The sequence below is a fragment of the Phyllostomus hastatus genome, unplaced genomic scaffold (assembly GCF_019186645.2).
Source record: "Phyllostomus hastatus isolate PE091 unplaced genomic scaffold, TTU_PhHast_1.1 phas_contig_86, whole genome shotgun sequence".
Lineage (NCBI taxonomy): Eukaryota > Metazoa > Chordata > Mammalia > Chiroptera > Phyllostomidae > Phyllostomus > Phyllostomus hastatus.
Window position 1 is genome coordinate 48851005 of NW_025333977.1, and position 13029 is coordinate 48864033.

At 38.7% G+C, this 13029-nt stretch overlaps 2 protein-coding genes across 3 annotated transcripts in view; one reads left to right on the plus strand and one right to left on the minus strand.

Annotated features, from left to right (window-relative positions):
• Positions 1 to 7209: 7209 nt before the first annotated feature.
• SERP1 (stress associated endoplasmic reticulum protein 1) lies at positions 7210 to 11110 on the minus strand. Its single transcript, XM_045850867.1, has 3 exons — positions 10730 to 11110; positions 10407 to 10482; positions 7210 to 9213 (listed from the first exon to the last, which is right to left on the minus strand). The coding sequence occupies exons 1-3, from the start codon at positions 10811 to 10813 to the stop codon at positions 9173 to 9175; spliced, it is 201 nt and encodes a 66-aa protein (XP_045706823.1). The 5' UTR covers positions 10814 to 11110; the 3' UTR covers positions 7210 to 9172.
• A 235-nt stretch (positions 11111 to 11345) lies between these two features.
• EIF2A (eukaryotic translation initiation factor 2A) overlaps positions 11346 to 13029 on the plus strand; it is a 44714-nt gene continuing 43030 nt past the window's right edge. Inside the window, exon 1 of one of the 2 annotated variants that reach the window (XM_045850865.1) lies at positions 11346 to 11519. In XM_045850865.1, coding sequence (XP_045706821.1) covers positions 11492 to 11519 — 28 coding nt within the window. In that variant the 5' untranslated portion in view covers positions 11346 to 11491. The remainder of the gene's footprint in view (positions 11520 to 13029) is intronic. The other variant, XM_045850866.1, reaches the window with a different exon arrangement.

The following is a 13029-nucleotide window of genomic DNA, read 5'->3' on the forward strand; positions in this document are numbered from 1 at the left end:
GGAAGGAACTACAACTTAATGAAAAGATGGTCTCTAATTTCTGAAATGAAACAGCCACAGGTAAAAGTTATAATAATACATGTCAGGGCTGCTGAGATAGATTTTACCCTTAAGAAAACCAAAAATCCTAAACTCAGTCAATCCAATGGAAAACAGGAGTAGAAGTGAAAAATAAGGCAAACAAAACAATTTTAAAAATAATAAAAGTAGTCCTCACTGGGATGGCTCAGTGGGTTGGGCATCGACCCTCAAAGCAAAAGGTTGCCAGTTCAATTCCTGATCAGGGCACATGCCTGAGTTGCTGGCCAGGTCCCTGGTTGGGGGGTGGGGATGTGAGAGGCAACAGGTTGATTCTTCTCTCATACACTGATGTTTCTCTCCCTCTCTATCTTCCTCCCTTCCCTTCTCCCTAAAAATAAATAAATAAAATCTTTAAAAAAAAGTAAAAGCCTATGGTAAACAGAAAATAATAAATATGATAGTAGAAATCATTCTAAAGTGTTAGTAATTATAATATACGTAAATGAAGTAAACACAGTTTTTTTAAAACCTACATTAAAATGTATCAAAAATTCAGGTATACATTAATTAAAATATATACCTAAACATAATGACATAGAAAGATGAAACACAAAGGCATAGGAAAAGACACTACACAAACAGCATCCAAAAGGTGACTACATATAGAGATCAATATGTTCAACTTGAAATATAGATTAAATAAAAAATCTTTACTAAAGGATGGGATTGATACTACATAATGGAAAAAACTATCAAAAAGGTATAAGTTAAATATACCTAGTTAGCCTCAAAGTATTTTTAAAATGTACAGAAATAAAATAGAAGAAACTTACAAACCCATGTGCTTCTATCAAGAAGTTAAAAACTATTAATAATCTAGATTTTAAAAACATAATTAACAATTTGATCAAGGTAAAAACACAGAACTGACACCAAAAACTAGAAAATACACATTATTATTTTCAATCATATACAGAACATTATAAAAAGTAATCACACAGGGATTCTGACTGGGATTATGAAACAGAGCAAACTTAATGGAAAGGAATTTGATAATACCTAACGGAATTCATCCTTTGATGCAGAAATCTCACTTCTAAGAATTTATCCCAACAATACAAATGCAAAAACATGAAAAAATATGACCATATATTCCAGTTCAATTTGTAAAAGCAAGAACACTGTCTTCTTGCTATTTACAATCTTATAGATCTTGGCACATCCTGATGATGCAACTGTAAAAGGAAGTGAGGAATATCTATTTACTGATATGGACTGATGCCCAGATTATATCATTTTTATTTTCTCTTCCAGGATATGTTTGACGTGAACAAAGCAAAGTGAAGTACATGTATGCAATGCTATCATTTACCTAAAAAAGTGATGATACCTGTATATCTATATCTATACATACATATGTCTTTACCTATATCTCTATATCTGTCTATCTATGGAAGAATAAAACAAAAAAAATAAAGCATATCTCTAACCCAGCAATTCTACTCCTAGGCATATACCAAAGAGAAAAGAAAACATGTACAGCCACACAGAAGCTTGAGCAGGAATGTTCATAGCAGCATTATTCATAATAGCCAAAAATGGAAACAACCCAAATGTCTATTAACTGATACGTAAGTAAACAAATTTTCTTTTCTCCATACAATAGAATATTATTCAGCCATAAAACAGGAATGAAGTATTGATTCATGCTACAAAATGAATGAACCTAGATAGACTACATTATGCTAAATGAAAGCAGTCAGTTACAAAAGGGCACCTATTAGAAAGAAAGTAGATTAATGGGTGCCAGGGGCTAGAGGAGAGGAGAGCTGGAGAGCAACTATTAACAGGTGTAGGATTTCTTTTGGGGAAGATGAAATATTCTGAAATAAGACAGTAATGATTGCACAACTTTGTAAACATAATTTTCAAAGCCACTTAATTATATAATTGAAAGGGTAAATGTTATCATATATTAATATTTCAATAAAATGCTTTTAACATTATCAATAGAAAGCGGCAACAGAGTAGAAAGGATAGGAATAAGAACTGGATTTCTCTGAATATACATGAACAGATTTGATTTTAGAATCATAGAAATATGTTATGTAGTTATAAAATCAAACTGAAAAATTAAATAGCAACTCCTAAAGATCTGCATTTCCAGCATGGCAATATGAGAAACCTCATGGTCTCACAATGAAATGGATAAAATCATTTTAAAAAGTTCAATTCGTTATCAATGGTTTTTAGACTTGATAGCAAATGAAGACACCTTTATTCCAGAAAACCTACTAAAAACTCAGTGAGAACAGCAAGAGTCTATAGCATCTGAACATGAACAACCTGCTTCCTCCTCCATCCCAACTCAGAGTGATGGAAACTCTGCTCCGGAGGGGTACAGCCAAAAGCACAGGGGTCCATCTTCCACCCAATTCCTGCTCATGGAACAGAGGCTCTGCCTTGGGTTGGCACACTGAGAATACTGGGATCTGATTCCCTTCAACCCAATTCATTCATAAAGCAGAGGGTTCATGCCTACACAAGCAAGCCAAGGAAACCAGTGCCTACAGAGTAGATATTAAAGAAAGAGAGAATAGAAAAACATAGAGGAAATGAATAAACACAAAAGTTGGTTCTTTGAAATGCACAACAAAGTTGAAAATCCTTTAGCCAGATCAATCAAGAAAGAGACAGAAGGCTCAAATGTAAGAAGGGACATTACTACTCACCTTATAGAAATAAAAAGAATTATAAAGGAATATTATGAATAATATGCCAATAAATTAGGGAACTTAGATAAAATGGTCAAATTCCTTAAAAGACAAAAACTAAACGAGTCTAGAAGAAATAGAAAATTTGAATAGACCTAAACAAGTAGGGAAACTGAACTTGTAATTTAAAAAACTATCCAGAGCTTATACCCAGATGGTTTCACTGATGAATTCCTCCTCCATTTTTAAAAAATATTTTATTTATTTATTTTTAAAGAGAGGGAAAGGGAGAGAGAAAGAAAGGAAGAGAAACATCAATGCGTGGTTGCCTCTCACATGGTCCCCAGTGGGAACCTGGCCAGCAACCTAGGCATGTGCCCTGATGGGGAATCGAACTGGCGATGCTTTGGTTCACAAGCCAGCACTCAATCCACTGAGCCACACCAGCCAGGGCAGAAGCTGTTCTTTGTCTCATGTTCTCATACACCAGATGAAGTCCGTATGGTGATCAAATATTCCCAATTATGGGGGATTCATATCAGAATTTGATACCCCTGCACATACACAGCCTTCGGGGAAAGGTCAGAAAGATCTGACTATAAGTTACAATGAACATCACCCTGGGACTTTTGGATCTATAAACCCTATTTGGAATAAAATATACAGCTTCCTGTCTAAAACACTTCTCAGAGTTGAATTTGCATATGATTCACCTGGGGATCCTGTGAAGATGAAAATTCTTATTCAATGGCCTTGTGTGGAACCTGAGACTTTACATCTCTAAAAGGCTTCCAGGTTCTTGATGGTCCTCTGGCCACACTCTGAGTAACAGATCACTCCATTTAGATCCTCGACACAGGCTGTATATTAAATTCCACTGCTCTGCTTCCTGATCTGCTTTCCTTGTGCTTACTTGGCAGTGAAGATGGACTCTTTACATAATGTTTGGCAAAAAAGGATCTCACCTTCAAAAACATCCTGATGCTGTTCGCAGTCAAGCAAAAATGACTTCAAGATTTTGGGATGGTTTTCATTCTCTGTGGCACTTTCCTTCTTCATGTAGTCCAACTGTAATTAACAGGTGGATTGCACCGGAGTAACCAAGGCTAGAGATAGGCAGAAACATGCTTGAGTACTCCCAGTGTTCATTTATCTTTGTGATTTGAGTTTTGTCAGAAATACTAATCTATCTCAATCCCGGATGCCTTTCAGCCTTGGAATTTGGTCCAAGGGCACTCCTGGGTGCCAGGATCTAAGAACTGTTCCTGAACTAACTGTTCTTTCCATGCTCTGCATGTCTGTATAGATGACATTTTCCCAGAGAGGCCCTGGCAGTCTCTGCACAATGTTTGAAAGCTTGTTTGGTAATCAGGCCACATCCCAAATGTTAGTCAACGTGGTATGAATTTACTATAGAAAATTCATTTCTGAAGGGAGAACACACTATCACTCCCAGAGACCAGATCTGGTATTGGGAGTAAAAAGCAGTTCTGGTTCCATGGTCTGGTGTGGAGAAGGGCACACCATGAGGCATCTTTGCCCTTCCTGCACCCTAGAATAAGACTGGAGACAGAGGCCAGCTGACAGCCCACAGGCACCTGTTCTAAACAACAAGTGTGTTTGTTTGACTCTTTCCTTATAACCGGACAGACTGGTGAGGTGAGGTGTCAGCTTTCTTTATAAAACACTTTTTTGTTTTCTCAATGACACTTATTATGAACAGTCCTCAAACATGACTGAAGGACAAATACCACTGTTGATATATGTGCAAATATCAAACCTATCCTGGGAGTTTGTTTCAAGGGCAGACTGACTTCTGGTGCTGAGCCCGCCCATTAAGTAGAGGTTGCCAGGATTGGAAGAAGTTAGGGTAATTGTTGTGTCAGGGTAGATGGTTTTACAGAACATGTTCTTAAAGATTATTCCAATATAATAGGACATTCATCATTCTCCTTCACTTGATTACTCAACCAAAATGCTGAGCTCCTCCTACATATGTACAGTTTCATACTAGCCTTGCATGGGGGGACAGAGCAGTGGTGAGAGCAGACTTTAAAAAAAGACTGAAATAGATATGGCATTAGTTCTTAACGATTCCATACTCCGGCTAAGAAACTAAGAAATAAAGCTAATAAACATGGCAGTATGGTAACTGGTCCAGAGTCATAGTTCCCAAAGAGGATGTTTCTGATTCCAACAAGGAGGAACTTCACAGAGGTGAAATTTAAGCTAGACTTTGAAGTACAGGCGGTATTGTAATGCAGGGGAAATGAACAAAAACAGTTAAAGAAAGCTCAAGTTAACTGAAAAGTGAAAGTAGACTCGTTAGGCTGGAACGGGTCTATGTAGTGAAGCTGCGGGAATAAGGCTGAAAATGTAGGTTGTTGCCATGTTGTGAAGTATCCTGAAAATCAGAGCTAAAGGGTTATTTCAATCCCATGGCAGTGGGAACCCACTGAAGTTCCCTAAATTTTCAGATTTTACCCTAATGGAATACTCATGGGGTTTCCTGAGATCAGTATATAATCTCCTAAAGTAAAAGGAGACATTCCTACAGAATCCTAATTCCGTGGCACTCCAAATACTAAGGAGCCAGTTTGGTCACCACAAAACCAGTTTTCTTGCTCTGCTACAGGTTCATTGGTAATGGGAAAGATAACTTCTCCAGGCCATCATTCCTTCAATTATAAAATAAAGGGGTTAATCAAAATCACTTCTAAAGTTCCTTCTAGCTCTGAAATCAATTATTCTGTCTCCTGTTTGACAGACTTTCTCCGTAACAATGAGGAAAGAAAAAACTGTTATAATCCAATTGATGACATCGAAATCACAATTTTAATTATTTAAATTTGCAGATTTGTTCTAAATCTATCTGCAATGCAAAGGAGAAACTTGAACACAGGAAAAGTCATACGTGATTTATTCACTGAACCTTTGTCATGCAAAGTATCTAAGGAAGGCATGAAGGCACTTTTTGACAACTAAATTATCAAATAAAAATGATTTTTCAACATCACAGCTGATAATTTTAAAGCAAAGTTCTTCTTAAAAAGTGTACCCTTGAATGTTATAGTGCATAACACTAGTGATTTGATCTTTGCATTTTTGTGCTGTACAGGAAATGCCAACAGTAAATTTTCAAGACACTGCATCCACATAGGAACAAGGTTTTTTTTTAAACTTTCTTCAAAGAGCTCCTGAAAACAGAAGTGCTCTGTATGGATGTTTTGCAAACACTCCTAAGTTTCTACAGGGTACACTGAGTCAGAAAACCCACTTCCAGTTTCTGCTCTACCCCAACTAGCTCTTAAGGAGGGCAAAGATGTCCTTTATCTGGTTTTCTCCTTTCTACTTATCACAATTCTGGTCATTGTCTTTTCCCTTACTACTGGACTGAAATACTTGAGTGCTGGGACTCTAATCACAGTTCTGTCTCTATATCCAGCACCTAAATTACTCACTAGTCATTAAATTGTTTTGTCTGTCAAGTGAGGCAGTTGGGACAAAATTTCCCATGTCCTTTCCATTCTTGATTCTAATATATAAGACTTTGAATTATCAAAATGCACAGTTGAATTTTTTCCCTTCAGCTTAATTTATAGCCTTTTATTGCATACTAATACTTTTTCTGAATTAGGACATTCTTGTCTGAAAACAACTTGAGGATAAAGCAGTGTAAGTGGCTAGACTGGGACTAGGTTTAGACAAGGATTCTCTGAGGAGCAATGTAGATTGTGTTGTTGAACGCAACCCCAACCTTTTGAAGTTGTGGTTTGTGCCCAGAAGTGAAAAAAAAAAATAGACCCAAATCAAACTTCAGCACAATTTCCAAGTATCAGATTTGATGTCTTAATTTTACAGATGCTAAAGCACAATAAAATTTTGTTGAACCTCCTGAGAACATAATCCAGGGCCACGTGGTAGTCCTCTGTATCCACAAAACTCCAGTAGCCTCGGGGAGAAGAGCCATGGCTCTGCAGTTGAGTGTAATATTTCTTCAGTAAGTCAAAGCCCATTACAATGCTTCCAGTTACAATGAAAATCTTTTACTTGTTCTGAAGACCACTCAATTATCTTGATCAAGATTATATACAACCCAACAGATACGATGAAATCCTTGACAGCTCTTTGAAATGTAGCTAAATTACAAACTAATTGGATAAGGTAGACAACTGCAATAAAGCATTTATTCTCATATTGTGCTTGATATAGATGACATATAAAATTCAATTGGGGAAGGGAGATCAAAATAACTATGCTTCTCCCTTGAACCGGACTCAGAAACAAATGAGATTAGGGTAAATCCTAGGTGGGGAAGTATTTAATTCATTGTGCTTTTACATACTTTTCTCACTACCCATTCCCATTTATAAACCTTAAATCTGTGCATCTGGGTCCTATTTATTTTATCCCAAGTACAATATAATACTATTAACTGTAACAAGTATACTCAGATAAGAAGTCTGTAAAGTCATTTTCTTTTAGAAGGCATCAAATAATCAGGGAACTTTATTTTTAAGGAATAAATCAAGTAAGACATAGTTTTCATTGATCCAAACATGCATAATCCATCCTTAATATAAAATGCACTCAATTGAAAAATTACACGTGAAATACAAAGGGAATGCAACTTTACATATGTAAAATGATTGCTAGCTACAGCAATTTAACAATCAAGTTAATAAAGACATTGTACATTTTTAAAAAAACCAACACCTTAAAGTCAATTATTTATAGTACACCAAGGGAAATTCTGATATGGAATGGTTTGACTCAAAGCAAAGAATAAGGCACCTGCTATGAATTTAGAACAATAACTTTCATTTTTAAAGTTACGATAAAATAGAATTAGTTAACCAAGACACTTGTTTCAAAGAGGGAAACAAGTATAGGGGTTGATTTCCTGCGTGAGAAAGGCAAGTAACAATGAAGATAAAAACCTGCTGGCCCCAGGTCAGCTGATTCCTTTCCTGTTCTAGGGTAGGCCAATTCCTGACAGTCCTTAACCACCCCCCTCTCTCTCCTCCCCATACTTCGGGCCATCAGAAGCTCTCTGAGGTTCACACTGTGTATGGACTATGTAGCAGATTTCCCTTCTGTTCCTCTTAAAACAGCTTATTTTAAAAGAAATATCCTGAGGCAATTAAAGCAAACAAGCAGCTTTCTTTCCAATTCATTAATACATAGACACCTCTCAGGCTTTTTTAATTAAGTTATGGCTAAGTATTTAAATAGCCAATACTTGCAGTTTCCATCAGAACCAGAACACCCCAAATCTGCCTTTCTCACTCACCCTTACCAACAGTAAAGAATGTGATCACAACCCATAAAACCATACAACAAAGGGAAGACCAAAGATCCTTATCAGTAAATCCACTTAATTCCAGATAATACTTTAGTTGGATGTACCTAGAACCCTAATGGAATTTTAATCATAAACCTAGAAAAACATTTCCAAACTAAGTGTAACTCTTTAGTTGATGTGCCTTTTTGATGTTAAAAGTGCTTTCAACATGCTAAGATGTCTTACGGCACACTGGACTCAACAGTACATCCTGTGGAGGCATCGATTTTTAGTAGTATTTTCCCCTAAAATGTTATCTAGCATAGTAGACCCCTTTGATATATTAAAGTAATTCTGATGAAATCAATGTGACATAAACAAACCTTCCCTGACTTTACTCCACCATGATATCTTTTAGTGAAACTGAAATGACTGATTAAGTTAAAAAATGCTTAACCAAGTTTTCTTATGGCAGCTTAGATTAGTATATTCACTCATGCAAAATCCAAGGTAGTGTGATAGAAATATTGTTAAAATAAACATGGCTATAAGCATCTCCCTTTACATTAGACATTTAGAAGCTTTTAAAATTTTCTAGGTGCTGAAGATTGTGGGATTTTTAGACTAACTGTATAGCTGTTCCATTTATAAGCACCTTATTACAGGACAGTTACATGACCCTATTGGGAGTGTGCTTTCAATTCAAAGTATTGTAATAAAGTGCCTAACTATAGAAAACCATAAGATTCCGAATTTTAAATTAAGCTAATTTCATTTACATGTTAGCATTAAAAATAAAAACTAGACCCTGTCTACACAGACTTAATCTAATTACTGATGCTATATACCATTTTAATAACCATATTAAAAAACTTACTCTTAAATGACTGAATAAGTAGGGTCCACTACTATAGCTTAACAATCAAATTTTATTGCTTTATTCATGTGGTGCTTTTGCAAGGCACTGTGGTATGGACCAGAAAACTTGGAATGACTCATGAAGAAACCTTGGAATGACACATGAATGATGATATGAAAAGTCATTCTGAGGCAGGATGATTTACTGAATTGTTTTTAACCGGGGCATCAAACACTGGGAATGAGTTCAAGTTAAAATTCACAGGAGAATGGAAACATCTTAAGGTCAGTGACTTCACATGCCCATCCTGATACTTTGAATAATCTGGAAAATTGCTGTAAAGAGAAAGAGCAAATATTAAAACATGCTTTGAATAAATAAGTCTGGCAAGTGGCAGATATTTATTAAGACATTTTGAGCCCGAGTACCCTTAAACAATTATTTGCAAAGGCTATGTAACTTCACTGTAGTAAGAAATTGAAGACAGGCCTACCTTAATAAAATAATTAAATGCCCATAAGCTATTTTTAAAAATCTCAGCTTCTGAGTTTTATATCTAAATGTCCAAGAGAATTTGAAAATAAGAAATCACTTCAGAAAGAACTTAAAGTACCAAAACAAACAGGTTTTTCAAGCATGGAATTACTTTGGTTTATTGCTAAATATTGTGTCCTCTAAAGGCCTGGCCTATAATACATGTATGTTTCCTTATTCTCACAAAGCTGAAATTCAATAATCTTCAGGTTATATAAATTGCTTGGCTCTTGGCCATTTATCAGGAAAACTTCCAGTTGGTAAATTTAGGAAAAAGGCAAAGTGAAAAAAAGAAACCTCAAATAACTTTATAATGCCAGATGTGAAAACAGAAACATGTACCTTAGTATCAACAGCTTTTAAATTACAAGAGGAAAAACATTCTGTAATCTATTTGCAGAGGCAAGAATCTATTACTCTAACAGCAGGCTGCCCTGATAATGAATTTTTCCTACCATATGTCAAACGTTTCTTTTATTAATCTAAAACCATTTGTCACATATTAAATTGCCACGTTTCTCTACAGTGAATCAATTCTTTGCACTAGCTTTATCCTGTAAAACATACCCAGACTTGACATAAAGATGTTAGATTCTGGGACATGTTAAACTAAGCTCGAACATCCATATGTACATAACGTTCAAAAGTTTCGGTTTTGCAAAGGTACTGATAATAGGATTGCAAAACCTTTTATCTCCTTCTGGGACACGTTTTCGTTTATTTTGGTCTAAACTTCCAACTTGATCATTGCTAAGGACCTGACCTCCTTTTCTGATATCCTGTGAGCACAAATCAAGCTGAAAGAAGTTTCTGGAGCACCACCCTCTGTGCATATGTGGGACAAGTAAATTAGTTCAAATGAAATAGAATGATGTGGAGCTCGCGGCAGGTGGGTTGAGAACTACGCGGTTAAGATTCACCACTGATAGGTCACCACGTCATCCCAAACCCGTCCTCTAACATCCAGCCCAATGGTAGCCCCCCAAACACTTACCAGAACCACAAACAACAAAAATGAAGAGAGCCAATAACCAAGGTCCTACAGATGCCTTCTCTTCAGGAGCATTTCTCTGCAAAAAGGAAAACCCACCGTTTCAAATGCCATTCCGACCCAGGGCTCCCACAGCTTGCACTCCACGCCAGGTGTCCCCTCCGTTCCCAAGCCGCCCATCTCCAGCACCCACCTCCCCCAATTTAAGAGTCCAGATCGCGGCCTCGGACCCCCACAGTCGGCCGGGTCTGGGGAAAACTCGATGCGGCCCTATGCTAGGGCCTCAGCTCCGGCTGCAGATCCGAGGCGCGCCGCTCTTCCCTTACCGAGGTCTTGGCGACGTTGCCGCGCTGGGTGATGTTCTTGCTGTGCTTCTCGTTAGCCATACGGATCCGCTGCTTGGCGACCATCTTCGCGGCGCCACCACCTGCCCAAACCACCCCTCAGATTCGCTCGCCTCCCCTCGGGCCGCTGCGACACTCCGCTCCCGGTGCCCGAGCCGCCGCCGGAACGAAGAGGTTCTCAGGCCAGGCACTAGCTCCGTACACAGGGCCTGAGCGCGGGCGCTGAGCGCTAGCGGGGCGTGGGCCGCCGACTGAGGAACTCCGGGCTGACCAGCTCAGCGTGGAGGGCGCGCGGGAGGACAGCAGGCCGACGGGATAGGCTCGCCCTGCCGCCGCCGGGAGCGTGGACTGAAAGAGGAAGGAAAAGCAACAAGAGGATCGCTCAGTTCGTCTGCTCGAACTACTTCAGGTTCGGCTGCCAACGTCAGCACTGGGCGAACTCCGCCCCACGGAAGTGCGGGCTCCGCCTGCTGAAGAACGGGATGAGAGAAGACCACAGCAGGTTTAGGGGCCCTAGCCCAACCCTAACCCAACCCTCCCAAATTCTGTCGTGTGGCCCAGAGCTGCGCTTGCGCGTTGGGAATCCTTTTCTGTTGCTGGCTCCAAACGGAAGTGAATTGGCCCCGAAGTTGGTGACCCCGGAAATACCGAGTTGCCGTCTCCACGCCTGAGTAGACGTGTAGGGGCCGGGTTGGCCCTCTTGAACTCTGACCCGAGCTCCTGGGTTTCTTTTTCCGGGACGAAATGGCGCCGTCCACGCCGCTACTAACAGGTGAGTTCCGAACGAGCCAGGGACTGCCTTTTTAAAACAGTTTCTTTTTGTCTCAGTCCTTGCGGAGTACCCGAGAAGCCATGGAGTCTGATTGGTCTTTTCTTGTGGCTTGCGGAAAAACCTGAGGGCCTTTTGGGTTTTTTAGTGTAGTATGGCATTCTGAAGTGAGGTCCCTTGCCTCTGGGCTAGTGCATTCCCCTCCCTTGTGCTCATTCAGCCCTCTTCGCTGCCGCTTCAAGTTCTACAGGAATAGAGGAAGGGAGATATCATAAAGTGCTAGGTCAGTTTGTTACCATGGGTTTCCACGAACCTTTATCTGTTGGCAATGTGAAATCACTTAATTCTGTAAGAGGGAAAATATAAACATGTGACTCATAAAAGTGACCAGTCATTAAAAACACGTGAATTTATGTAATACCAAGTTTTGTACTCCATGCTTTAATGAAATTTGTAGGAGTGACTTGAAAGAATGGAGCTGTGGCAGTGCATGTTTCAAGGGATGAAACTGTGGTCTGGGATGGTAGGTAGCATTGAGCATTATAGAGATAATCCTAAAAATGTTTGATGTTGAAATGGTCATGTGTATTTTAGAGTTAGAGTATTAGAGGATTCCTGAGATTTGAAACTAAGGCAGTGTTTATAATGCTGGGGAAGATAATAAACTTAGTCTTGGACAAAGTCAGGGAAGACTCTGGACTAGAGTAATAGCTGGGAGTGTCATGTGAATATCAAGTAAGGAGTTGGGAGTTGGAAGGGAAACGAAGGCTTTGAGAAAGACACATTGTTTAATTTGTGGAAAAGTATGATTTCTCCCTGAGACTTGCAAGGAAACTTTTTAGCTTTTGCACTTTTTGCCATTCTACATTTTAATATCTTTGTTATTACTCTTATGCCACTGACATTCAGTCTCTCTACCATAGTTTTTCATGGAACATTTATCAAATATTGACTATTTGTTAGATAATATGCCAGGCAGATACTGTTATGCCAGGCAGGCATAAATATATAATCGAATGAATTTTTTTCCCTAGCTTTATAAAGGTAGCTTGTATGCTGTTCACAATGTGACAATACTAAATGCTTATTTGAAATCTAATTTTAAAAATTAGTACATTTTAAAATCTGATCATTTTCTCCCCTTTCAGAATCTGAGCAGTGGCTCCTCACTGCTTACAAGGTAAATTTCATCCTGTTGAGCATAGCATGTGAATCCTTTACAATCCTTCTGTAACCAAATGCAGGTCCTGCTGCCTGCCACTATGAAAGCCAATATTTGAGAGCTAGGTGCTGATGTAAATGAAAGTACATTATTTTCAGGTGCCAGCGACCTGGAAGATGGGGGACTCGTGTTGCAAAGCCCATCTCCTCCTCTCAGTGGAGGCAGAATTTTTTGTAATGAGGGAGAGGGGAACAGAATAAAGAGATCAAGGAAGGGGGTTGAAAAGTTCTCTTCATGCAGACAAACACAGTCCATTCTGATAAGGCCAGTGATGGTCTGGTGTACAGCATC